This window comes from Pelophylax lessonae, assembly GCF_965119305.1.
Source record: "Pelophylax lessonae genome assembly, chromosome: 1".
Taxonomy (NCBI): domain Eukaryota; kingdom Metazoa; phylum Chordata; class Amphibia; order Anura; family Ranidae; genus Pelophylax; species Pelophylax lessonae.
The window spans coordinates 619,191,151-619,218,058 of record NC_138768.1 but is presented as its reverse complement, the minus strand read 5'-3'; the positions used below and the strand labels follow the sequence as shown (position 1 = coordinate 619,218,058).

Genomic DNA, 26,908 nt, shown 5'->3' with positions numbered 1-26,908 from the left:
CCCTCCAGCAATCTATCAATCCGGTTTGTTGAAGCAACTTGGCAATTTTCAGGCTGAACTTAGTGGGTCTTATTGACTGGGCTCCCGGGGGTCTGGACTTATCCAGGCTGAAATCGAAGGCTGTGTTGGAATCCCCTCCAAAAATTATATGGCCCTCCAAATGGGGGAGAAGTATTTTAAACATATTTTGGAAAAATTTTAATTGATTGTAGTTAGGGGCGTAGTATGATACGAAGGAGTATAATTGGCCATCAATCGTGCCCTTAATCAGCAAAAATCTACCTCCCTCATCCGCTAATTCCAAAGTACAAGTGAATCTACAAGACTTGGCGAATAGAATCGCAACTCCGCAAGTTTTGGTGTCCGCGCTAGCTAAATAAAAGGTGGGGAACTTGGCATGTAGGAATCTGGGTTTATACGATTTCGGGAAATGAGTTTCCTGAAGTAGCAAAACATCTATTTTCCTATGGTGCATCTCCTGAAATGCTTTCCTACGTTTCACGGGAGAATTGAGACCCTGAGCATTATGTGTAGCTAAGCGGAGACGTGGAGCGGAGACCTTAGAAGATGACATTTTGTCCGAAAGAGAGAAGCCCATGGAACGATAAACCACTTACCCCATTAGTAGTGTGTAAATCATAGATAATGCTGAGGCTTGATGAGATGGTACCTGGCGTGGTGCGAGAGGCGGCAGAACCACTCCAGAGCACGGCTGCAAGAAAAGGAAGAAAGAGAAAGATTAGAGAAAAAAGAAGGCGCAGATCAACGTCCAAAAAGGACATTCGGCATCGGATTGCGATCTGCATCAATCCGAACCGGTAGGTAGTCAATGTCCCGTCCCCCTGATGTGGGAAACGGGGTCTGTCACACCGGGAAGACCAGAATATAGAGTTCCCTGGTGACAGGTGGAGGCGTCATCCGACCACTCCGACAGGGTCCCGCCCATCTGAAACATAACAAAAAAAACATCAAAGTGCGCATAAAAAGGTGAACCAAGTTAACTAAACATAGAGAAAAAACCCCCAGACATAGAGATCGCCATAACTGTAAACCAATATGAGATGCGGTTGATCTAGGCATGCCTCATGGGGGCATGGTGAGATAAGCTACATACTAAGATGGAACATACGTTGTGGGAAGAGCTCCAGACCCCACTTTGGGGAGAGGAAGAAAAAAAAAAAAAAAGGGAAAAAGGGATCTATTAAAGTCACAGCAAGTCAGGTATAATCAGACGTCAAATGGACCACAAAAAGAGATGTCCACAGAGAACCACGTTCTCAAGTTTGAGAATTGTGAAAAAAAATAAAAAATGACCAGAGAGTTCACGGAGGATTACTGTCCTTGGATGGCTTGAATTTGGTTTTGTTCCACACGGGCGTCAGAGGACTCGTTGGGATCGGGCGTTTAGAGGATCCTGGGTTGGTAGATGGGTGATGTTGTTCTGGGGATTGTGAGAGAATATTGAGGTGAAGGAGCAGTCTCTCGCCGTCTTGAAGACTGGAGAAGGAGTATGTTTTATTCTTTAGGGAAAACTTCAATGCAAAAGGGAATGCCCACCAATATTTAATTTCTTTTTGTGCCAAGACGGTAAGCAGTGGTTTCAATGCCCTTCGTCGTTGAATGGTAGACGGAGCAATATCAGCGAAAATTTGCACCGGGTGTCCGAGACATGTGAGCTGAGGGGCATTGCGTGCCCTTTTAATGATTTCCTCCTTAACTGTGTAAAAGTGAGGTTTAACTACCACGTCTTTCGGGTTACCGTCCTTTCTAGGAGGGCCTAAAGCCCTGTGGGCTCTATCCAATTCAAGTTTGTGATCCGGTATCTCCGGGATGAGATCCTTAATCAGACTGTGGATGGCAGCAGGGATATCTGTGACTGTGTCTGGAAGCCCTCTCAGTCTGAAGTTTTCCCTGCGCGAACGATTTTCCAAATCTTCTGCTTTAAGCAAGGCAGAATCCACTTGCTCCTGCAGGGTGTGTATTAGGGTGGAATGTTGATTCGTTTTTGCGATCGTCATGTCCAATTTATTTTCGATCGCTTCCATACACGATCCCAGGTTCTCAAGATCCATTTTGAGATCAGAAGTGATCTTAGATGCGACTTGTGTGAGACCATCGTTCAGGAGGACCGACATCCTAGAGATGATATCATCTGAATGTGAGGTGTCAGGCCTGGCGGAGCACAGTAGGCCAGAACTGTGCTGAATGATGGCGGGAGAATCACAGACTGGGGACAGTGAGTAATCCGCCGCCATCCGTCCCAACAGGGATTCCGTGGATGCCGGGGACGGAGTAAGAAGCAAGTGAGTACTCACTGCGCCCTTTGGGGTGAGGTACTGTGCACCGCTGATGTCGTGATGTGCCTGTGAGGATTCCCCTTCCTCCATCTCCGCTGTGTGAGGCGCCGGATCCGCCATCTTGGCTCGAGCGGACTCCGACTGTGCAGCTTGGTATGCCGGTCTGAGGTCTCTCCGGACTCTGCTATGTGGCATGTACCGGTTCCGGGGATCGTGGGGAATCGGGCTGGCATCTCCGGGTGCGGATAGATGTCCGTTCACCGGCTCGGGGCGGGAGACAGTGTCGGGGTGGCACGGAGCTCCGGGCTTAAGCGGCCATCTTGGAGAGCTCCGCGCATGCGCTTGTAATTTCTTTTTTTTAAGTGAAACATTAAAAAAGGCCAACTTCCTTTAAATAACATGCTGGGGTGCCCATTTTTGTGATTTACAGAAAGTGCTTCAGCAACACTGGTCTCCCCCCGGGCAAAGCACTTTGTTCCCATGTTGATGAAGGGCCTCTACCCACAACCTTGGCCCATTGGTTGGGGTTGGACTGGGGGAAAGGGGGGGGCGGGTTATCAGAATCTGGAAGTTCCTTTAACAATAAGAAAAATAATGTAACTGCACACTACCAATCCTGATGCTAATCTTTGCTGAATGACACTGGCCATGTGTGGGCAGTGATATCACCACTATCCCCACCTATCCCCACCTTTGCTTACATGGACGAGGGTTCCGATGCCGGTGATGTCAGCAGAATTCTTAACAACCACTGAGAGTAGAAAGCTGTCATATATAGAAACAATAGAAATACTGTTTCTGTATATGATGTACGGCTCCCACTAAATAAGAGGTTAAAAGGGGAAAGGTTTGGGCATTCATCCAAATGTATCAACAACCAAAGATCGGTTTGAACCTAGGTTTTGACCAAACTGTTGGTTCTTCCCTAGTGGTGGCTCCTTTGCCCTCTACCTGCCTTTTTTTGGCACAGCTTTTTAGAGTTCAGTTCCTCTTTAATTGCTTGATTTAAGTTTGCTGCACCAATACAATATTCTTATTAAGTAATTGTTTTGAGTTTCTTTTTTGCACAATGAGGGAAGGGTTGTTGCTCTTCCTTACTTACTTTCCCTTGTTTACACTATTAGGGAGTCTGTCAGCGTACTCCGTTTATCTCAGCGGGGGATCGATCCGCCGATCCCCTGCTGAGCAGGTGGATGGCAGCTCTGTCCCTGCGCTGTGTGCAGGGACCACCTGTCCGTTCTCATCCGATCCCATCTGATCTAAACCGCTGGACAGATGGAAAATAGGGTTTCCATCTGTCCAGATTTGACGGGCCAGATCGGATCGAATGTCAAAGGACATGTCTCCGCTGACATCCGACGCCCCATAGAGATGCATGGGGCATCCGTTCAGATCCGCCTGAAAAACTGACAGGCGGATCTGAACGGTCCGCTAGTGTGAAAGGGGCCTAAGTGTATCAAAGATATATTGATCTCCAATGCTAAAATAAATATTTACACTTATTTTTAATTTGTTCAGATTTTCAGGTATTTTTCTATGGTGCTGATAAAGATGCAGATGGATATCTCACCTATGATGAAATAAAAAATGTCCTGGCAGAAGAGGTTCCAAAGGAAAACTTGCTACAACATCTTGATAGTGACCATGACAGATTGTATTCCTACACAGAACTCATAGGAACATTCTTTCTGAAAGGTAAGCTAGTGAGGAAATCCTCTTGTTTGCCCATGTGAAATAATCCCCGGGATTGTCAAGGTCTTAACTCATTCATGTAGGGATTTAAGAGGGCGTTCTGAGTCATTTCCTCAAGATAATCCCCCTCCAAACCTTTATAGCTCCACAGCCTTGTGTTGTTCTTGATAGTAAGAATGTTGCAGTGGATTCACTGGAGACCCTCCTAGAAGAAGTACAGTAGGCTGACAGGATAATCAAAATGTATTTATGTGTAAGGACCTTGCCCCAAGCTGGAGTACCCCTAATTAAATGTTATGTGTTTTGCAACTAAGTTGTAACCAGCCTGAGATTTTCTTAAATTTTTCTGGGCTCTGCAAGTTCTCCTAAGCTCAGTGCATTGACTGCTTCCACCTTCTACTGTTGAGGAGGTTTCAGTAGTCTCTATGTCAATCACTGGGTTATAAATATTTCTGTGACCCAACCAATCCCTGAGGTCTTTGCTTAGAAGTATGGATTGGAAATAAGATAAATGGTTGGGGCAAAAACATATTTTTGTTTTGAAAAAGTTCTTCACCTTTTGGGTTTCTTCTTGGAGAGAATGGCTGCATTGAGTGATCTCTACTTGGGTCTTACCTCAGCCTGGAGCATGTGCTGGAGGCAGAAAGAATTTAAATGTCTGCTGGAGTTTATTTCTGGAGGGAGCTGGGCTAAAGTCTATTTGCAAGGAGCATTTGTAAAGAATATTCTAGGTAAAGAGTGTTGCAGAGGAGCTATATAGAGGCTACTGCTGGACATTATAAGTTTAATGTATTGCCCACAGATGATTATACCTTTGACTGCTATCAGAAAATAAAGTAAAATTGATTATGGAGATTTCCACTACAATTCAAGAAACACACGAACCGCAAAATTATTCCAGATCAAGTGCTTAGGACTAGTGGTAAAAACAGAACTGGCTCTTGAAGTGTCCAGTGTTGCAGAACCATATACTTGACATAATCCCACTGCAAATCAACGTATGTAGTAAACTACAATAAAATTTATTTAATGGCATAAAAAGTAAAAAAATAATAAGATGTTTTCTAACAATTGAAAATGTCCATGAGCAATAATCCTAAATTATAAGAATATAGCAAGCCCCTTTGAGGAAAAAACAGGGCGCTAACACTTGCATCTGTAACAATGGCAGTGGTCGTGGTGTACAGTACCTTTGGCTCAAAAAACGCCCAAGGAGTGTGTAATTGAAGGCACGAGACCTTCACTGAGAGCAGTGTCTCTGGATGAGGTAATGGAGGAGCGTGTGGCAAGAGGCTCTACTCCTTGTACTAGGCTGAAGTTGTGCCAGCTGAAGCTGGACGAGCCGGGATGACATCATGCAGACTGTGCCACAAGCTGGAGAGAGCCGAGGGATATACAGTTGATGCCATAGCAATGTAGTGAAGACACCAGCATGTATCGGAGTGTTGCTTTGTCACTGCATTTTGCATGCATGCACTTTAACAAGTGTCAAGAAAGACTGTGACTGCTCTTATAGGGTCATATATCTGCCTGACTACTCTCACAGGACCAGCAATTATCAAGAGGCTGGCCTTAAAAGCCCCACTATGACTGCTAATTTCAGAATACATGTCCTATTTTTGTGCACTTTTTGGATATGCTGTACCCCTGAACCCTCTCTCCTAGAATTGAGTTTAGCAATAAAAGGTAAATAAACTTGTGACTAGCAGCTAACCTATTTTGTACCCCACCATACACAAAGATCTAGAACCTGAAAGGTGAAGAGGTTAGTCTGCCACACTACTTAGGGGATCATTCTGCATTATCCCAAAATAAAGAGTGCTATGTAAGACGAAAATTTATTCAGCTAAGTATAATTATTCGATTGCATGCTTTTATTTGCGACAAGTACATAAAAGATTTTTTTTTTAATAGTATAGTTAAACTTTACTCTGCATAAAATATGGTATTTTGTATACCACCGAAATGGTGCCTCCAGCTCACCAAACCCTTCCAGCAGACCGATAGATAATACCAGCCTTATACCCCAAGCATCTTACCTAGACAAGATGTTGAGGTAAAAACCAAAAGGAACACCTTTATTGAACAGAAATACAGGTTTTATTATACACTTCAAAGATAGGGGAAGACACTTCATGAACAATGCAAACTTCAAACAGTAATACAATTAACAGCCCCTAAAAGGCGGTGTCTTGGTTAGGTCTGTCCCACAAGTGTATTTGTAATGCCCATGTAAAGGAAGGGCAATGCAGTCTGGTTAGACAGAACATTCAGTGACAGCAACACGTTTACTATATATAAGGGTGTCCCAGGCCTCTCACCACATCGGTACTTCACAGATATCCTCCTAATGGCAATCAGTCTCATGAACACTGCCTCAATCATACAAAGGTGGCATTTGCAACAAAGGCCACTCCTTTCCTACTAGGAAAGCAAAGCACAAAGATAGAGCTCACAACAGGGAACACACCTCATAGATCAAGGGTGGAGTCCTTTACTGGATGCTCTGGCTCAAATGGCCTCCAGCCATTGAAAACACAGCTCCAAGAAAGATGTAGCCAGCAACTCCAGAATCCAATGAAAATCTTTATTAGCTTCATAAAGGTCAAGATTAAAACAGCTGACACGTTTCAGCATACAGCCTTGTTCACAGCATATTCACAAATGGAATGACAGAACATTAATACTACATACCGCATATGAGGAAAAGCAGTGTCAATAAAACAATTATTCCGTTAAAATAAACAAGATGGCAGATGACAGAAAAAAGCGGCACTGGATTCTATTCACATCGGATGTGGGCTTACAATACTATGAAAACATTCAGCACATCAAAAAGACACCACCCATAACAATAGGCTTGAGCAAGCTGGTATCTATATTGATGTTGTGCCCTACAACAAAAAGAAAGCATTTCATTAATAGAAACAATAAGGGTGAAGCAGCAGATATAAAACATCTAGCGCAATCAATACTTTATTTTATTGGTTTAATTTTATTTTAGAAATAAATCCAAATCCCACCTGGAATTCATACCTGCAGGGGTTCTAGTACCGAGAGTAAATATCCACCAGACCAATCTCTCAAGCAGTCTACGGTGGAGATCACCTCCCGGGGGAAGATTATTAACCCTTTCCACACCACTAAATGCAAAGGATTTCATATTTCCAGCATGCACATATTTAAAGTGTTTCGATACATTAGAAAGATTTCTTTCATTTGAATAAGCTGCACCATTATAGTGTTCACTCATCCTCCTGACCCCAAGAGGTCTGGAGGTGCATCCTACATATTGCAGTAAGCATGCTGTGCATTCCATAACATACACAACATTCTTTGTGCTACATTTTATGAAATCTTGAATATGTATTCTCTGCCATTGGATCTAGAGACAATGGTCTTGTTGTTACTACTGTGCTTATCGCAATAACAACAGGTTTGCAGGCCACAGTGGAATGAGCCATGAGTGAAAAACCATGGTTGTCTGATACCACCAGATTGAAAAAGGCTAGGAGACAAAATATTACCAAGTGTCCTGCAGCCCTTAGAAAGCACTGGAACAAGATCCTTGCCTGCAGAGAGTACAGGCAGATATTTGGATATAATGCCATTTGATTAACTTCCTGTGAAAAGGTGGTAACAAAAGTAACAGGATTCTTGTTAGATTCAGACAAATGCCTATTGCTTTTCTTGGTGAGGAGTGTGAGTCTATCTCTATTCTTGGCTATTGTGACACCCCTGTTAATGTGTCAATCCTGGTATCCCCTCTCCAAGCCTTGAGGTGATGGTATTACATTCCTGCAAGAAGCTAACTGTGTTGGAACAATTCCGTCATGCTCTAATGAATTCCCCCACAGGAATAGAACGTATGATGTGGCAGGGGTGACAACTCATTGCCAGAAACAAAAAATTACCAGCACATTCTTTGCAGAATGTATAGGTGTGAACAGTACCTGTTGTATGGTCCCCGAAAAAGAGTGACATCTAAATACCTAATCATGCTACGATTACTCTCATGGCTAAACTCCAAACCAAGGTGATCGGTATTGACATAAGACGTGAGGGCAGACAGATCCATAATGGCCCCATTCCATACAAGTATGAGGTCATCAATGAACCTGCCATACCATCTAATGGCACCCGCACATTAATTGGAACATAAGAACAGGAACGCCTCCTTCCACCAGCCCATGTACAGGTTTGCCAACGATGGGGAAAATTTGGCACCCATAGAGGCTCCTCTACATTGTAGGCAAAAAGATCTGATCAAAAATAAAATAATTATGTTGTAGCAAATAATCAACTGACATGACCCTTTCAACTCTGCACAAGTTGTGCTATAACAATGTAGATGGAATCTTTGGGCATCCAGTGCCAAATTGTGAGGAATGTATGAATATAAAGACCGAACATCCAAAGTTCGGTCCTTTCTTAGTTGCCTCTGTGTTTTTTACACCATTCTAAAAAGCCAGGTCAGAGGTAGCCCACAATGCCCTGGGCTTCCCCTCTCAAGCCTGTGGCTGTAACCAAATCCAAAATGCCTTCTGGATCAAAAACACACACCTCACAGCTGCTCCCCAGTTCTTTCCCCCAAGCTTAATGCCCTCTGTACTGCTCTTTACTGTCCCTCTCTTTCCATGGGCTCCTGGCGGCCCTCTGGTCAATCACCTCTCTCCCCTCCCTTATATGCCAAGTTTCCCTCCCTTCTGCTTCAGTGGGCAGAGCTAGAGTCTGGCCAAAGATGCAGCCAATCAACATCCTCCTTTCTCCTTTTCTCCTCAGGCGGGCCTGTCAGTCAATGACCCAGCTTTAAGAATGGCCAGGCTGAGGGGATTCTGTGGCATAAAGTGGCCGCCAGTCAGGCCTACATAAGAGTACACATGACTCTTGTATGTAGACAATATTTGTTTAGCTTGAAGTATCCCAGATAAACCAATTATAATTTTTAAGCATCCAGATAAATAAAAAAACATTTCATATAGGTTATTTGTGTTGTACTTTTAACATTTTGTTTTTCTTATTACACCTATATCTTTAGCTTTGGACATGTATACGTACTGTATGTCACTTAGATTACTGGGTTGATTAGATATGTATTTTTGACCATTACCAGCTGATTGGGACTGCTTACATGTTTATAAATACCATGTCATCAGTGCAGACTTCTTCCTAGCTGACCAATAATGGATGGAAAAAAGAGCTAAGTTGTATTCTCCTAGCTTGTCTCTATTGTTTCCCTACTGGGAATGTATGCTTAGCCAAAACAAATGTGCATTTTTATGAACTGATCATTATAAAGAACAGCAATTTAGTGTTTGAATCTTCTGTCTTCCTATGTTTATAGGCACATTTATTCACAGCTGAAACAGCGACTTCATAAAAAACAAAACTCTGCAAGCAGTGTCATTATTTACAGTATTTTAGAAGCTATGAAAATCACTGAAATAAAAATGTGTACAATTTAAATTAGGGTTATAATTAGGAAAAGTCCTGTGAATTTAAAGGAATCGGTTTACTGTTTAAATGACAGGCATTGTGGTAGAGAAAAGTCCATTAAATCATATCTTGTTAAATATCTGGTTAAATATTATTAAACATAGTCGTAGATGCCCATACATAGGGTATTACTGGGCAGACTAGGGACTGGCTGATCAATCATCTGAATCTTGAACTTCCAGGCAGATACATTAGATCACACATCTGCAGATGACTGCATATACTACATATATCACTATGTGCATGTCCCGGCTCTATATTGGTCTGGAGTCTCAAATATAAGATATTCTGGGGTTACAAAGGCTCATTAGTAGAGTTGAGCGGACACCTGGATATCCGTGTTCGGCGTGTTCGGCCGAACTTTAAAAAAAAGTCCGGGTCCGTGTCCCGGACTTTTGCCGAACTTTTCCCGGACACCGAATCCCATTGAAGTCAATGGGGACCCGAACTTTCAGGCACTAAAATGGCTCTAAAACACCAATGGAAAGGGCTAGACTGCTGCAAATGGCAGCAAAACGTAGTTAAGAGCATGGCAAGTGCTCTGCAAACAGATGTGGATAGGGAAATAACTTAAAACAACAAAAAAAAAACAGAAAAATAAAACAATGTTCTTCATCTCTGAAGGACGAGGCCCATATGGAGTAGGAGGGAGGTTAAGGTGGTGGTGGATGTGGCGGTGTCATAGGCGTGCGCACAGGGTGTGCCGGATGTGCCTGGGCACACCCTAATCACCTAGGGCACATAGCATTATCGCTCTGTTTGCCAGTGAGGAGATGGGAAAGATCTCCCTCGGACCTGCTCTGCTCTATTTCACTTTGCCAGCAGGGAGAGTAATGTATCGGGGCCATGTACATGTAGGCAAACACATGCATGTGTATTTAAACTTTGGGGTGCACACCCTAATGCAATAGGCTGCGCACACCTATGGGCGGTGTAGGTGGAAGCGGCGGTGGAGGAGGACCAGGGCCGGATTAAGAGCATCATGGGCTTGGTGCTGAGGATTTTGAAGGGCCTTAAGGGCCGTGCCTTGGCATGCACCCAGAGGAGGAAGGGTGCAGCCATGCATGCCTAATTCCACATGGGATGCTATCTCTGAAGCCCATAAACACATCCATGCATCGGCAACTGTCCCTCCTTGTCCGGCCTTCGTGCTGTGTGGGGAGGTTCTGAGGGAGCTGCCTGGGGAAGCGAGCATAGAAGCCAGACTTCTGTGTTTACAAGTGAAAGAAGAGCGGTAACAGTGAATATGGCCAACCTGGGGCCTATATAAAGGTAGGGGCCTGGAGCTGCAGCTCCAATAGCCCCTACGTTAGTCTGGCCCTGAAGAGGACGAGGTAGCCAACACTGTTTCTTTTCACAAATTTTAAAAGAGGGTACACCCAAAAAGAGTGAGAAAGAGCAAAAATGGAACAATGGCTGGGTAAGGTCGGTATCCATCGCTATTCTGCACAAGGTACGGAAAAGTCCCGTGGGATCCATGCCTGGTTCATTTTAATGAACGTGAGCTTGTCCACATTGTCTCTGGACAGGCGGCTGCGCTTGTCTGTGATAAAGCCCCCAGCCGTGCTAAATACCCGTTCAGATAATACACTGGCTGCAGGGCACGCCAGCACCTCCAAGGCGTAAAGGGCAAGCTCAGGCCATGTGCCCAACTTGGACCAGTGATGGCCATGAGCTGGCCTGGGTGCCACCCTGCTGTGAACATGCTTCCATCTCCTCCTCCAGCTCCTCCTCCTCATCCTCCAGAACTGTGCCCCTGCTGGACAATTGTGTCCCTGGCGTTTGTGTGTGCAGGAACCAACCCTCGGAGCCCCTTGCGAATGACTGCCCTGAAAGCCTTGGAAATGTTACCTCTTCATCCTCCTCCTCCTCCTCATCCTGTGCCACATCCTCTTCCATCATCGCCCGAATTGTTTTTTTCAAGGAGGCATAGAAGTGGGATAGTTAAGCTGAGAACGGCGTCATCAGCACTGGCCATGTTGGTGGAGTACTCAAAACAGCGCAACAAGGCACACAGGTCTCGCATGGAGGCCCAGTTATTGGTGGTGAAGTGGTGCTGTTCCGCAGAGCGACTCACGCGTGCGTGCTGCAGCTGAAACTCCACTATAGCCTGCTGCTGCTCGCACAGTCTTTCCAGCATGAGCAAGGTGGAGTTCCACCTTGTGGGCACGTCACATATGAGGCGGTGAGCGGGAAGGCCGAAGTTACGCTGCAGCGCTGACAGGCGAGCAGCAGCAGGGTGAGAACGCCGAAAGTGCGCACAGACGGCCCGCACTTTCTGCAGCAGCTCTGACATATCGGGGTAGTTTTTAAGGAACCTCTGCACCACCAAATTCAGCACATGTGCCAGGCAAGGGATGTGCGTCAAACCGGCTAGGCCCAGAGCTGCTATGAGATTTCGCCCGTTATCGCACACCACCAGGCCGGGCTTGAGGCTCCCTGGCAGCAACCACTCATTTGTCTGCTGTTCCATGCTCCTCCACAACTCCTGCATGGTGTGTGGTTTGTCCCCAAACAGGCAAGTTTTAAAACTGCCTGCTGTCGTTTACCCCTGGCCATGCTGAAGTTGGTGGTGAAGGTGTTACGCTGTCCGGATGAGGAGGCGGTAGAGGATGAGGAAGCGGAGTAGGAGGAGTTAGGAACAGGAGGCAAACTGAAGCGCCCTGCAATCCTCGGTGGTGGAAGGACATGCGCCAAATTGCTATCCGCCTCAGGCCCATCCACCACTGCATTTACCCAGTGTGCCGTTAGGGAGATATAACGCCCCTGATCGTGCTTACTGGTCCACGTATTGGTAGTTAGGTGGACCTTGCCAGAGATGGCGTTGCGCAGTGCACACCTGATTTTTTCCCCCACTTGGTTGTGCAGGGAAGGGATGGCTTGCCTGGAAAAGTAGTGGCGGCTGGGCATGACGTACTGTGGGACAGCCACCGACATAAGGTTTTTAAAACTGTGCGTCTCCACCAGATGGAATGACAGCATTTCAAAGGCCAAGAATTTTGAAATGCTGGCATTCAGGGCCAGGGATCGCGGGTGGGTAGGGGGGTACTTCCTTTTCCTCTCAAGTGTTTGGGAGATGGAAAGCTGAACGCTTCCACGGGACATTGTGGAGATGGTTGGTGACCCAGGTGGTGGTGTTGCTGACAGATCCTCTGTTTGCGGGGTGGCAGGTGCCGGTATCACTACAGATGTGGCTGGAGCGGCCGAGACTGCAGCAGAAGAGGAAGCAGGATGAGCCAGAGACGTTTCTTGGTTTTGAAGGTGTCTACTCCACTGCAGCTCGTGCTTTGCACTTAGATGCCTGATCATGCAGGTTGTGCTCAGGTTGAGAAGGTTTATGCCTCGCTTCAGGCTCTGATTGCACAGGGTGCAAACCACTCGTGTCCTGTCATCAGCACATTTTCTAAAGAACTTCCACGCTAGAGAACTCCTTTGAGCTGACTTTGGTGCGCTCGTTCCCTTGCTGCATTGGGCAGTAGCGGACGTAGTGTCTAGGGCACGGCCGCTCCGCTTCTGCACCCTGCTCCCTCTTCTGCTGTGCTGGTGGCTCTGTGCGACCACCGCCTCTTCCTCCAAACTACTCCGGTCACCTGCATGACGTTCATTCCATGTGGGGTCGAGGACCTCATTGTCCTCCACATCATCTTCCACCCAGTCTTCACCCCTGCCCTCCTTGTCGGTCTCCACAATGCTGAACGCCGCAGCAGTTGGCACCTGCGTTTCGTCATCATCGGAGACGTGCTGCGATGGTCCTTGCATGTACTCATCTTGAGAAATAAGTGGTTGGGCATCGCTGCACTCAATCTCTTCAACTTCTGGGGCAGGGCTAGGTGGATGGCCCTGGGAAACCCTGCTGACAGAGTCCTCAAAAAGAACAAGAGACTGCTGTATGGATTGGGGCTCAGACTGCTTGCCTGATTTCCAAGGGGGTGAGGTGAAAGACGGTTGGACATTGGCTGCAGGTGCCAACTCTGACCTTTCTGCAGTAGACTGGGTGGGAGACAATGTGAAGGAACTGGAGGCACTGTCAGCAACCCAATCTACTATCGCCTGTACTTCTTCAGGCCTCATCACGTCTAGAGGCGCATTATGCCTTACCAAAAACGGAGTATCTCACACGTACAAACACAGACTAGGCCCCGATTAAAATTTTTTTGTACCCTAAAGGGAGGATGAGGAAGAGGAGTAGGAGGAGTTGGGAACAGGAGGCAAACTGAAGCGCCCTGCAATCCTTGGCGGTGGAAGGAGATGCGCCAAACAAATTTAAAAAGGTGTATCTCACATGTACCGATACAGACTATGCCGTAATTTAATTTTCTTACACTCAAAAAGGGTGTATATTGAATAGCGGAATAGGAAAAATGTTATAATACGGTGTATCTCACACGTACAAACACAGACTAGGCCCCGATTACAATTTTTTGTACCCTAAAGGCAGGATGAGGAAGAGGAGTAGGAGGAGTTGGGAACAGGAGGCAAACTGAAGCGCCCTGCAATCCTCGGCGGTAGAAGGAGATGCGCCAAACAAATTTAAAAAGGTGTATCTCACATGTACCGATACAGACTATCCCGCAATTTAATTTTTTACACTCAAACAGGGTGTATATTGAATAGCGGAATAGGACAAATTTTACAAAACGGTGTATCTCACACGTACAAACACAATCTAGGCCCCGATTACAATTTTTTGTACCCTAAAGGCAGGATGAGGAGTAGGAGGAGTTCGGAACAGGCAGGAGGCAGACTGAAGCACCCTCAAATCCTCGGCAGTATGAGATGCGCCCCAAAAATTGGAAAGGTGTATCTCACAAGTACCGAAACAGACTATCCCGCAATTTAATTGTTTATACCCAAAGGTTTTGATTAAATAGCGGAATAGAAAATATGATCAAAAAAAGTGTATGTATCTCACATGTACAGAAGCACACTAGGCCCCAATTACTATTGTTTGTACCCCTAAAGGCAGGATGAGGAGTAGGAGGAGTTTGGAACAGGCAGCACCCTCAAATCTTCAGAAGTATGAGATGAACCCCAAAAACTTGGAAAGGTGGATCTCACACGTACCAACACAAACTATCCCGCAATTTAATTGATCCCCAAAGATTTTTATTGAATAGCGGAATAGGAAATATGATCGAAAAAAGTGTATGTATCTCACACGTACAAAACCACACTAGGCCCCAATTACTATTGTTTGTACCCCTAAAAGGCTGAATGAGGAGTAGGAGGAGTATGGAACAGGCAGCACCCTCAAATCTTCAGAAGTATGAGATGAACCCCAAAAACTTGGAAAGGTGGATCTCACACGTACCAACACAAACTATCCCGCAATTTAATTGATCCCCAAAGGTTTTTATTGAATAGCGGAATAGGAAATATGATCAAAAAAAGTGTATGTATCTCGCACGTACAAAACCACACTAGGCCCCAATTACTATTGTTTGTACCCCTAAAAGGCTGAATGAGGAGTAGGAGGAGTATGGAACAGACAGCACCCTCAAATATTCAGAAGTATGAGATGAACCCCAAAAACTTGGAAAGGTGGATCTCACACGTACCAACACAGACTATCCCGCAATTTAATTGATCCCCAAAGGTTTTTATTGAATAGCGGAATAGGAAATATGATCAAAAAAGTGTATGTATCTCACACGTACAAAACCACACTAGGCCCCAATTACTATTGTTTTTACCCCTAAAAGGCTGAATGAGGAGTAGGAGGAGTATGGAACAGGCAGCACCCTCAAATCTTCAGAAGTATGAGATGAACCCCAAAAACTTGGAAAGGTGGATCTCACACGTACCAACACAGACTATCCCGCAATTTAATTGATCTCCAAAGGTTTTTATTGAATAGCGGAATAGGAAATATGATCAAAAAAAGTGTATGTATCTCACACGTACAGAAGCACACTAGGCCCCAATTACTATTGTTTGTACCCCTAAAGGCAGGATGAGGAGTAGGAGGAGTATGGAACAGGCAGCACCCTCAAATCTTCAGAAGTATGAGATGAACCCCAAAAACTTGGAAAGGTGGATCTCACACGTACCAACACAGACTATCCCGCAATTTAATTGATCCCCAAAGGTTTTTATTGAATAGCGGAATAGGAAATATGATCAAAAAAAGTGTATGTATCTCACACGTACAAAACCACACTAGGCCCCAATTACTATTGTTTGTACCCCTAAAAGGCTGAATGAGGAGTAGGAGGAGTATGGAACCGGCAGCACCCTCAAATCTTCAGAAGTATGAGATGAACCCCAAAAACCCCAAATATCATTCAGCTCTGCTGCAGGCCACAATTTAATTTTTTTTAACCCAAGGCTGTATATTGAATAGTGGAATAGAAAAAAAAGTGTATGATTTTTGAAACCACTCAATATTAGCACATGTGAACTGAACACAGCAGTGTATGATCAGTCAGCACAGCACAGCTGAAGGAAAAATGCTGCACACAGTGCCTGATAGAAAAATACTTTTCTCCCTCCTCCTCAGTGGGCAAAAAAGATTGTGTTCACTGCACCCCAAAAAGATTGTGTTCACTGCACCCCAAAAAGATTGTGTTCACTGTACCCCAAAAAGATTGTGTTCACTGCACCCCAAAAAGATTGTGTTCACTGCAGCCCACACACAGCAAAATGGATGTGGACCACTGACACCTGCCTATCTCCTATCCCACACCACACAGCAATATCGATTGTAGTTTGTAGAACACACCGTCTGACCCTAAAAATCAGCATACCCTGTCCCTAAAAGGATTGCTAAGATCGTAGATCGGTCACTGCAAACCCCACCCCACACAGCAATAGCGATTGTAGTTTGTAGAACGCACTGTCTGACCCTAAAAATCAGCAGACTCTGTCCCTAAAAGGATTGCTAAGATCGTAGATCGGTCACTGCAAACCCCACCCCACACAGCAATATCGATTGTAGTTTGTAGAACGCACTGTCTGACCCTAAAAATCAGCAGACTCTGTCCCTAAAAGGATTGCTAAGATCGTAGATCGGTCACTGCAAACCCCACCCCACACAGCAATATCGATTGTAGTTTGTAGAACACACTGACCCTAAAAATCAGCAAAATCTCTCCTTAAAATGCCTACAACTCGCCCTGCCTAACACAGTCCGACCTGTCCCTCAATTCTATCCGGACACAAATGTTTTTTTTTTCCTGTCTGTCCCTAATCAGCAGCCAGCACGTTGATGTGTGCTCTCTCCCTGAACTAAACAGCAGAATGACGCTGCAGCGGCGCTGCCTCGAACTTATAAAGACTTGGTCACATGCTTCAGACGGCCAATCACAGCTACTGATACATTTGTAGGCATGGCTGGGATGGCTTAGGCACACCAGTTAAACGCTTGTTGATTGGCTGTTGAAAGCCCGCCATGAAAAGCGCGCCAAAGCATGCAAAACCCGGAAATAAAACGACCGAACACGGATTTTTACCCGAATATACAGTAAAGTTTTCGGGTCCGTGTTCGGGTAACAAAAATCCAATTATTCGGTACGAACATGAATAATACAGTCCGTGTTCGCTCAACCCTACTCATTGGCTCAAACAGTATACATAACCAGAGAGGTTTTGTTATATAAAAAGGAGTTTTTCAAGCAAAAAGCAAGATACTACAGTCCCAGTATGATCTGACATATTGCAGCAAACGTTTCTTGTGTTAAAAGGGTTTCTAGCTTTGGTAGCTAAGCCTTAAGAATTTTTTTATTATCAGCCAGCCAGCTATACAAATAGAAAAACGTTTTGGGACTTTATATGAGGCATAGCCACCTTCGGGCTATATGCCTCCATCCCTGGATCATAAAGAAGCATCGGGGAAGGGGGGAAAAATTAAAAGGGGGGTATACTAGGCAATAGATATAAATTGTAGCATATGGTCAACTAAATGAAGTGTGGACATTCCACAACATAATCATAATAAGGTAACATAATACAAAGAGCTAGTTGCCTAACATCCCAGAAGGCTGGGAAACATGGGATAAATGAAGGGGGGAGCAGGTGGGACTTTAAATGAAGTGCATACAAGGGGTTGGGATGCAAAGGACTGATATAGGTATAAAGGTGGGTCCACAATAAAATAACGATATAAGCAATTTAATGTGTGTCATCAATCATACAGATATACAATATTGGCATAGGTACATACATGTGATGGTATACAATAATACAGTTAAAACAACATGATTAGAAAATCACATATGGCTGGCAAGGCCTAAAATGGTTGAGGCATTGGCTGTAAAACGGGCATATGCGAAACCCTGAAATAGATACATTAGTAACCGTATAAGTATACAAAAGGGATTGCATCATAATAAGCTCAACGCGTTTCGTGGAGTAGATTCCACTTCTTCAGGAGCGGATGCATCCCATGTCACTGCAAAGAGTAAAAAATTCCCCTTATAATATAAAATTATTAGAGATAACAGGGATGGATATGTAATCCCAGTCCAAGCCAACTCCACCCAATGTACTCACAGCCATGAAAATCATGTAAGTATAGAATGTTGTGGGCAGCGGTCCAACGGGGAATAACGTCTAACCGGGAGCTGAGGAAGACCAATAAGCGGCGCCGGCGGGAAACCATGAAAGGGCATTCCGGAAGAAGCAGGTGTGTCTCAATAAGAGGAATAATTGTGATGAATATCAATAGAGGTCTCCTGAGGGGATGCCATATGCAAATAATCTATGTAAAAATAATATAATTGTGGGTTATAATGGAGAGATAGCAAAATTAATATACCATATAGAAAACCGCATACCCAGACAAAGGATCTCCGTTATATAAGATGTAAGTAGGTGGTGATAATAGGGACAACACGTGTGCAAGAATTGTAAAATATTGACCAGTGGAATACAGGTGAAGGACAAAAGCACCAGTAGTTGGGGAGGGATAGAACCAGGAACCCCATAGTATTGTATAGGCCTAGAGTGGTAGAAAACACCAAGTGAAAGAAGGATGCCAAGAAGAAAGTGAAAGAGAGGCTGGAGGAATCAGCTAGCTATTAAAAAAAAAACAGATTCCCCCATACACACATTCAATGGAGGAATCCTTCCACTATGCTATTGTATTCTGGCAGTGGGTCTCTCCCACTGACAGAGTACACTGATCAGCACCGCAGCCAGTTGGCTGCAAGCACTGGTCAAGCGAAAGTATACCAACAGTCCCTATTGGGAGAAGTTGACCACTAGATCAAATTCTCTTAAACAAGAATGACCATACATGGATCAAAACTCAGCTGATTCAGCAGGAACAGGCCAAATATCTTGCAATGTATTGGCTGCCTTACAGTTTTTGAGATAAGATGTCAGGCACTCAAGGAGGGCACTGTTTCTTATGCGTCAGTAAACCAATAGACCTATATAGTGAAGAGGAGTAGTAAGGTACAACCATTATGTATAACTGCTAATCAAAAAGTAGAACTTTTAATAAGTAAATATATAGTTACATAGTTACATAGCTAGTGAGGTTGAAAAAAGACACCAGTCCATCTAGTTCAACCTATGATGAGTATTTGTGTGTGTGTGTGTGTTTATTTCAATAGAACCTAGAATAGTCCTGTATGTTGTGGTCATTAAGGTGCCCATCTAATAGTTTTTTTAAACTATCGATGCTCCTCCTTGATACCACTGCTTGTGGAAGAGAGTTCCACATGCTTACCGTTCTGACGGTATAGAACCTTTTATGCAGTTTAAGGTTAAACTGTTTCTCTTCTAATTTTAGCGAATGGCCGCAAGTCCTTATATAGTCATTTTCCCTGAATAGTTTTTTCCCTATGCTGGGGTTACCAGTATGGTATTTGTACATTGATATCATATCCCCTCTCAAGCGTCTTTTCTCCAGAGAGAATAAGTTCAATGCTTGCAGTCTTTCCTCATAGCTGAGATCCTCCAGTACCTTTATTAGCTTTGTTGTCATTCTCTGAACTCTCTCCAGTTCCAGCACCTCCAGTCTATACAGTTCCAAGATGACATAAAAAAAAGTAAGTGCAAATCCTCTGATATATGAACTTCAAGCTGTATAGTGTAGAGATAGATGTAATCTATCATCATATAATCCTATCATCCCACCACCAAGGCACTATCTGCCTCTCACCTTCAGACACAGACCCTGCAGGGTCAGACTGCCTGATAGCTCAAATCTTCATCCGCTAGGGATAACTATCCTGGACCTCTTCCTCAATGAGCACATGCAGAAGAGAAGAGAAGATCTAGGGCTTTAAAAGGTTGCACTAGCATAAAGATAATGACTTCAGACATTCAATGGGCAAGGTGTGCATCTGCGTATTCCTGGTGTACCAAGATGGGATCCCCGCTGATGAAGTCCCACCCACACGAGGACGTAACACGTATGGGGGAAGTCACGTGACCCACGGCCATCTTGGTACTCCAGGAATACACAGATGCATACCCTGCCCCTTGGATGTCTGTATTCATTATCTCTATGTAAGTGCAACCTTTAACATTAATAAAATACTTTTATACTGTACAGAGTGCACTAGATCTTCTCTTCTCATTCTGCATGCAGCGGATGAAGATTTGAGCTATCAGGACATCTGATTTATGCAGTCTGACCCTGCACGGTCTGTGTCTGAAGGTGAAAGGCTAATAAAGCCTTGGTGATGGGATTATAGGAGCACCTAAAGGATTCACCGCATGAATTGTTTATCAGCACCTTGGTCTCTGCTCTATATACTCACTGAAGGACCCTTCTTACATCTATGCCTGCACTATACAGATTAAAGTTCATATATCAGAGGATTTGCACTTACTAGTTTTTATGTCATCTTGGAACTGTATAGACTGGAGGTTTGCCTCCTTATATTAGTGGACTTATATTTACTAGCCTATATATTGTTGTCTTGATACACTCAATATGGCTTATTAAGTGTAAATTCATATGATTGCGCTGCACTTTTATTTATATACCCAAATACATTACCTTACATTTTTCAAAATTAAATCTCATTTGCCATGTAGATGCCCATCCCATTATTTTGTTCACGTCATATGGTTGCTGCAGAAAAGTTTCTTCTAAAACTTCTAAAACATTAACCAGTCACCATATTTGTATTTTATAAATAAGAGCACCTGCACATTTACTCAAGAAAAAGGAATTTGCACGGATGTTTTTTGCACAAAATAATATTTTTTGAAACTTTCATATATATTTTTTGTTACACAAGAAAAACTTCTTATTAATTTATGCATGGACTTGTAGATATTGTAAAATTGATTTACACAATTTATTTGCACATTTGCACTGATATTTGTGGGTTACAGATACACATATATATATTATTGCACAGATTTTGTTTTCATTAACTCATATTGATATAATTACTAAATCAAGTTAATGCTTTTAGCGCATACAGCATATTTTACAATTAATGGGCAAAATATATATATATATATATATATACATTACCTTAATTGTGGGCTAAAGCAAATTGTGTCTTGATTCCAAAATCTAAATGTTTGGACCACCAATCAAAGGGGCCAATAGTAAACATCAGAAGAGGATTTTTCACTATCTTTCTGAACATGAAATGCATTTTTATATGCATAGTGATGTAATAATTTATAATAGCATACATGTATATGAATATGAATGCGAAACTTCTCTTTTTGTTTCCTATGAATCTGCTCAGATTAAAAGAAGATAAAAACAAATAGAAGGAAGAAAACACAAGAAGATGTAGTCAGAAAAAGGTTGCAAACAGTTCTCAACATTGATATTTCTATTACTGTACACAAATTGTCTTTATTTTGAAATGAAAAAATAGCAAACATTTTACATGTAGTCTATGTAAAAAGTTTATAACATATATTAGAATGAAGTTGTTTTCTAGCTTGTGATTTCAATAAACGCACATTACCCTTCAGTTCTAATGTTGTTATTTTATTCTTGGATAATGGTGGCTGTCTTTCAGTTCAATTAATGTACAAATTGCAAACTTTTACAGCTTGGAAAATAAGTATCTGCCTTGTACTTTATGCTGGTAAAAATAAATAACAATATAATTGGAATATACCTTTAGCTTTCAGTTGTACATTTGCTTTTTTTACATTTGTTTCTTTAGCTTTGGATGTGGGAAAAGATTAAACCCTCTGTTAGAATTTACTTTTATCTGGGGCTCCATTAAAAAGCTCTAACAACATAAAAGGGGACAAGGAATGAAAATGCCTTTCTTTAGGAAGGATAGGCAGTGCCCAGAGTGAAAGTACCAAAATGTGCCCAACCCCCACCAATTTATTGCACATAAATCAGTGTCTTTTCAAGATAGGAAACTATTTAAAGGATTTTAAAATAAAATAGGTTTTATTAACTCAAAACAAAATTCCCCCACAGCTGCCCTTCCTGCCCCCCTAATCCCAGGCCTAAGTGTTTACACATGTAACCCTCTTTTTTTAGGGGGGTATGATAATTGACCCTACCCAAACAGGGCATTGCACTAAACCTGTAGGTAGCTAAGGGAACCAGAACCTCCCCCATGTTTCCCTGGGATATCAACCAGTTCTCAATCACCATGTAATTGGCAGCAGAGGAACTACTGCAATCAGCATATAACATTAACCATAGGTATGGAAATAATACATGATTTATATAAGAAAAAATGAATAACAGTACATACAGTATCACACAAAAGTGAGCACATCCCTCACATTTTTGTAAATATTTTATTATATCTTTTCATGTGACAACACTAAAGAAATGACACTTTGCTAGAATTTAAAGTAGTGAGTGTACAGCTTGTATAACAGTGTAAATTTGCTGTCCCCTTAAAATAACTCAACACACAGCCATTAATGTCTAAACCTCTGGCAACAAAACTGAGTACACCCCTAGGGGAAAATGTCCAAATTGGGCCCAACGTTTTAATATTTTGTGGGGCCACTTTTATTTTCCAGCACTGCCGTAACCCTCTTGGGCATGGAGTTAACCAGAGCTTTACAGGTTGCCACTGGAGTCCTCTTCCACTCCTCCATGACGACATCACAGAGCTGATGGATGTTAGAGACCTTGCACTCCTCCACCTTCCATTTGAGGATGCCCCATAGATGCTCAATAGGGTTTAGGTCTGGAGACATGCTTGGTCAGTCCATCGCCTTTACTTTTAGATTCTTTAGCAAGGCATTGGTCCTCTTGGAGGTGTGTTTGGGGTTGTTATCATGTTTGAATACTGCCCCGCAGCCCAGTCTCTGAAGGGAGGGGATCATGCACTGCTTCAGTATGTCAAAGTACATGTTGGCATTCATGGTTCCCTCAATGAACTGTAGCTCCCCAGTGCCAGCAGCACTCATGCAGCCCCAGACCATGACACTCCCACCACCATGCTTGACTGTAGGCAAGACACACTTGTCTTTGTACTCCTCACCTGGTTGGTGCCACACACGCTTGACACCATCTTAACCAAATAAGTTTATCTTGGTCTCATCAGGCCACAGGATATGGTTCCAGTAATCCATGTCCTTAGTCTGCTTGTCTTCAGCAAACTGTTTATGGGCTTTCTTGTGCATCATCTTTAGAAGAGGCTTCCTTCTGGGACAACAGCCATGTAGACCAATTTGATGCAGTGTGCAACGTATGGTCTGAGCACTGACAGACTGACCCCGCACCCCTTCAACCTCTGCAGTAATGCTGGCAGCACTCATACTTCTATTTCCCAAAGACAACCTCTGGATATGATGCTGAGCATGGGCACTTCTTTGGTCGACCATTGCGATACCTGTTCTTAGTGGAACCTGTCCTGTTAAACTGCTGTATGGTCTTGACCACCATGCTGCAGCTCAGTTTCAGGGTCCTGGCAATCTTCTTATAGCCCAGGCCATCTTCATGTAGAGCAACAATTGTTTTTTTCAGATCCTCAGAGAGTTCTTTGCCATGAGGGGCCATGTTGCATTCCAGTGACCAGTATGAGAAAGTGAGAGTGATAACACCAAATTTAACACACCTGCTCCCCATTCACACCTGAGACCTTGTAACACTAACGAGTCACATGACACTGGGGAGGGAAAATGGCTAATCAGGCCCAATTTTGACATTTTCACTTAGGGGTGTACTCACTTTTGTTGCCAGCGGTTTAGACAGCAAATTTACACTGTTATACAAGCTGTACACTCACTACTTTACATTGTAGCAAAGTGTCATTTGTTTAGTGTTGTCACATGAAAAGATATAATAAAATATTTACAAAAATGTGAGGGAGGTGCTCAATTTTGTGAGATACTGTACATCCAATGTACAAACAGTACATATACTTGGGTATATATTGTTATTAATAGAGATATCTCCAGATGAATGATACTGCAACATTTATTTGCAGCCCCCCCCCCCCCGAGGATGATCACAATGTGGCATCTATCTTTGTGTTTGAGACCTAAAGACAAGACCAGCTGAGATCGGGGGATCCTTGAAGTGTTGTCCAACCAGCCTGGAATGTAGTTTCTCATGCAGAAACTGTGGTGTGCCACTGGATCTCAGAGTCAGCCAATCTATTTAGTGCTTTAGAACCTCCCTGGTAGTTTTTAATCTGACATGCAACAGGAACTCTAACTACCAGAAGTGGCCATCAAATGCCTAACCTGGCTCTAGACTATGCTGGTTACCAAGCAGTAAGTTAAAACTGGCTATAGAAAATCAGACCAGAAGTAAGAAGCAGGGTTAACTTAAAGTTTTTTAAGCCATGTCCTCAGAGACAGGAACTGCTAATACAGAATTATACATAACAATGTGATATTCACAGTTAGCAGTAGAGGGCAGCAGATCTCAATATGTATATTGTATGAGCAGTGAGTGTATTCCACATATAATATGCTACAGTGTGTTTCTGTTTATGCAAACAGCTCCTGTGTATCTTGTCATAAGAAGAAGTGAGTAGGGATACCATAAAATTATTGAGTTCATTACATGAATAGCGTGTGCGTGTGTGTTTCTGTATAAGAAATGTTGCATTTACTATGAGCAGAGCATATTCTACCCTTTGTATGTGAGGAAGCAGTGACTGTACTATGTGTACCGTGTAAACAGTGAGTGTATTACAAGTGTGTAGGCATGTGTATTACACATGTAGTATGTGGCAGCGTTAGTGGTGGTACATTCAGAGTCATGTGAACAATTGCAGAACACACAAGCAAAGGTCACTTTTCTCTACTCTCACCTTTGGTATCTCCTCTGCCCATCTCTAGGTGCCTGCTCCCTTCCACCTGCTTCCCTGGCCTCCCACCTCTTCCCACCACTCTCTGCACTTTTTTCTTTGGCCACTCCTTTCTGGTGTCTCAGGCTTCCCTGACCTTCTGGTTCCCAGCTCTCTGCTTTGTTCTGCCTGCCCAGCCCAAACTCCTTTGTCAGTCTGCTGGAGTCCAGACTGTCCCAATGAATATATGAGCAGCACTAAGAAGGAAGGAGCAGCCAGTCATGGGGAAGCATTTGGATGGAATGCAGAAGGATGGAGAGAGCAACACAACAAGCATTTTCGATGTAGAACTGAAAAAAATTAACACCTAGACCATTACCAGTAAACACTTGTGATGGGGTGGTCACACTCACACATGATATGACACCAACATTGTGCCCAGATTAGCTACCTTTCTTGCACCCCCACCCTCTTTCCTGAAGCTAGAACCCCTATCATGTTATTATTGTTTGTGCCCATGTGGAAGAATTTCCCTCACTTTTTGTCTAGCTAGTTAGAGATGGGGTATCTCTTCAACATCTATATTATATTATATACTCTGTCCAGGCCAGTCAAATTTCTCCACCCCAAACACGTGCATCCATGTCTTTATGGACTTTGCTATGTGCATTGGTGCGCAGTCATGTTGGAACAAGAGGGGGCATCTCCAAACTGTTCCCACAAAGTTGGGAGCATGAAATTGTCCCTTAATTGGAACTAAGGGGCCACGCCCAATCCTTGAAAAACAACCCCACACCATAATCCCCCCTCCACCAAATGATTTGGACAAGTGCACAAAGCAAGGTTCATAAAGATATGGATGAGTGAGTTTGGGGTGGAGGAACTTGACTGGTCTGCACAGAGTCCTGACCTCAACTTGATAGAACACCTTTGGGATAAATTAGAGCCTGTGAGCCAGGCCCTCTCGTCCACATCAGTGCCTGATCTCACAAATGCACTTCTGGAAGAATGATCAAACATTCCCATAGACACACTCCTAAACCTTGTGAACAGCCTTCCCAGAAGAGTTGAAGCTGTTATAGCTGCAAAGGGTGGGCCAACTCAATATTGAACCCTACGGACTAAGACTGGGATGCCATTAAAGTTCATGTGCATTTAAAGGGAGGTGTCCCAGTACTTTTGGTAATGGATAGTAGTAAAAAAATGGCAGGTGTTCTTAAAGCAAAACTACATTGCATATCAGCACCACATTTTTTATATTCAAAGCAAAATCACCCATCCATCCATGTCCCAAACTTTACTTTGCTGAGAAATTACTTTGAAAAAATGCCCCCTAGCATTTCTGGCCATGGCTGTCTAGAGTAAGGGCATGTAACATTTACTTCCTGGAATCTATTAGCCCATAGTTTAGACATGCAGGAAGTAGGGTGGGCTTAGCTGAGAAAACCCCTCCTCCTCCTCCTGGAGACTCCTGGGGTGTATGACATAATTTGTCTAGGCCTGAACACCAGGAAGTATCCAATGAAATGTAAAAACAAAAATTAAATGAGGAAATATACTTTCCTATCTATTTACTAATAGCGCCATAAGGATTAAAAATAGTTAATGTTGATTGAGAGAGTCAATTTCTGCTTTAACATTCCACTTTTAATTTGAATCTAAAAAATAAAAGATTTGTCAAAACATACATATTAAAGAAATATTTTATCTAAAACATGCTGACATTGGGTCCACACTCCACACAAGAAAGGAGGAGGAGACTGAGGAAACAGAAGCCGGAGTGCTTTCACTGAATGCTCCAGGAGTGTACTGGGCTACAAGGAGAGCAGACATAACAGGGAAGTGACATTCTACACCTGGGGAACACAGGCGGAAACATGGCGCATCTCAGCAATGGCACGGAGAATGACGAGCACTAGGAGTCGTCACTCTTGGGTGTAAATATATTTTGCCATGATATCCCTACCTGCTGGTAAGAAGCTAATCCTGGAGGTGGTGGGATTCACTGCATGTTATCAGCCATTTTTTGTTGGAATTTTTACCATTGGATTTTGTTTACCACTTGGAGTCACCAGAGTTAATTTTTGATAAGAATTTGAGTTTCAGCACATGGACATTGCACTGTGGACATTATTATATGTTTATTGAGACTCACAGCCCAGTTGGGGGCACCCCATGTTGAGGGTTGATCGCTTGTGGGAATCACCTTTGTTTCACTTATGTTTTGGTGAAACACGTATGTTGCACATATTGAATTTGTGTTTGACATAATGT

The 26,908-nt window shown here is 43.4% G+C and overlaps 1 protein-coding gene across 1 annotated transcript in view; it reads left to right on the top strand.

Moving 5' to 3' along the window:
• Positions 1-21,512, top strand: part of LOC309544330 (uncharacterized protein) — a 90,717-nt gene extending 69,205 nt beyond the window's left edge. The window contains exons 8-9 of the mRNA XM_082243235.1: positions 3,816-3,992; positions 21,149-21,512. Coding sequence (XP_082099361.1) covers positions 3,816-3,992; positions 21,149-21,153 — 182 coding nt within the window. The 3' untranslated portion in view covers positions 21,154-21,512. The remainder of the gene's footprint in view (positions 1-3,815; positions 3,993-21,148) is intronic.
• Positions 21,513-26,908: the final 5,396 nt, after the last annotated feature.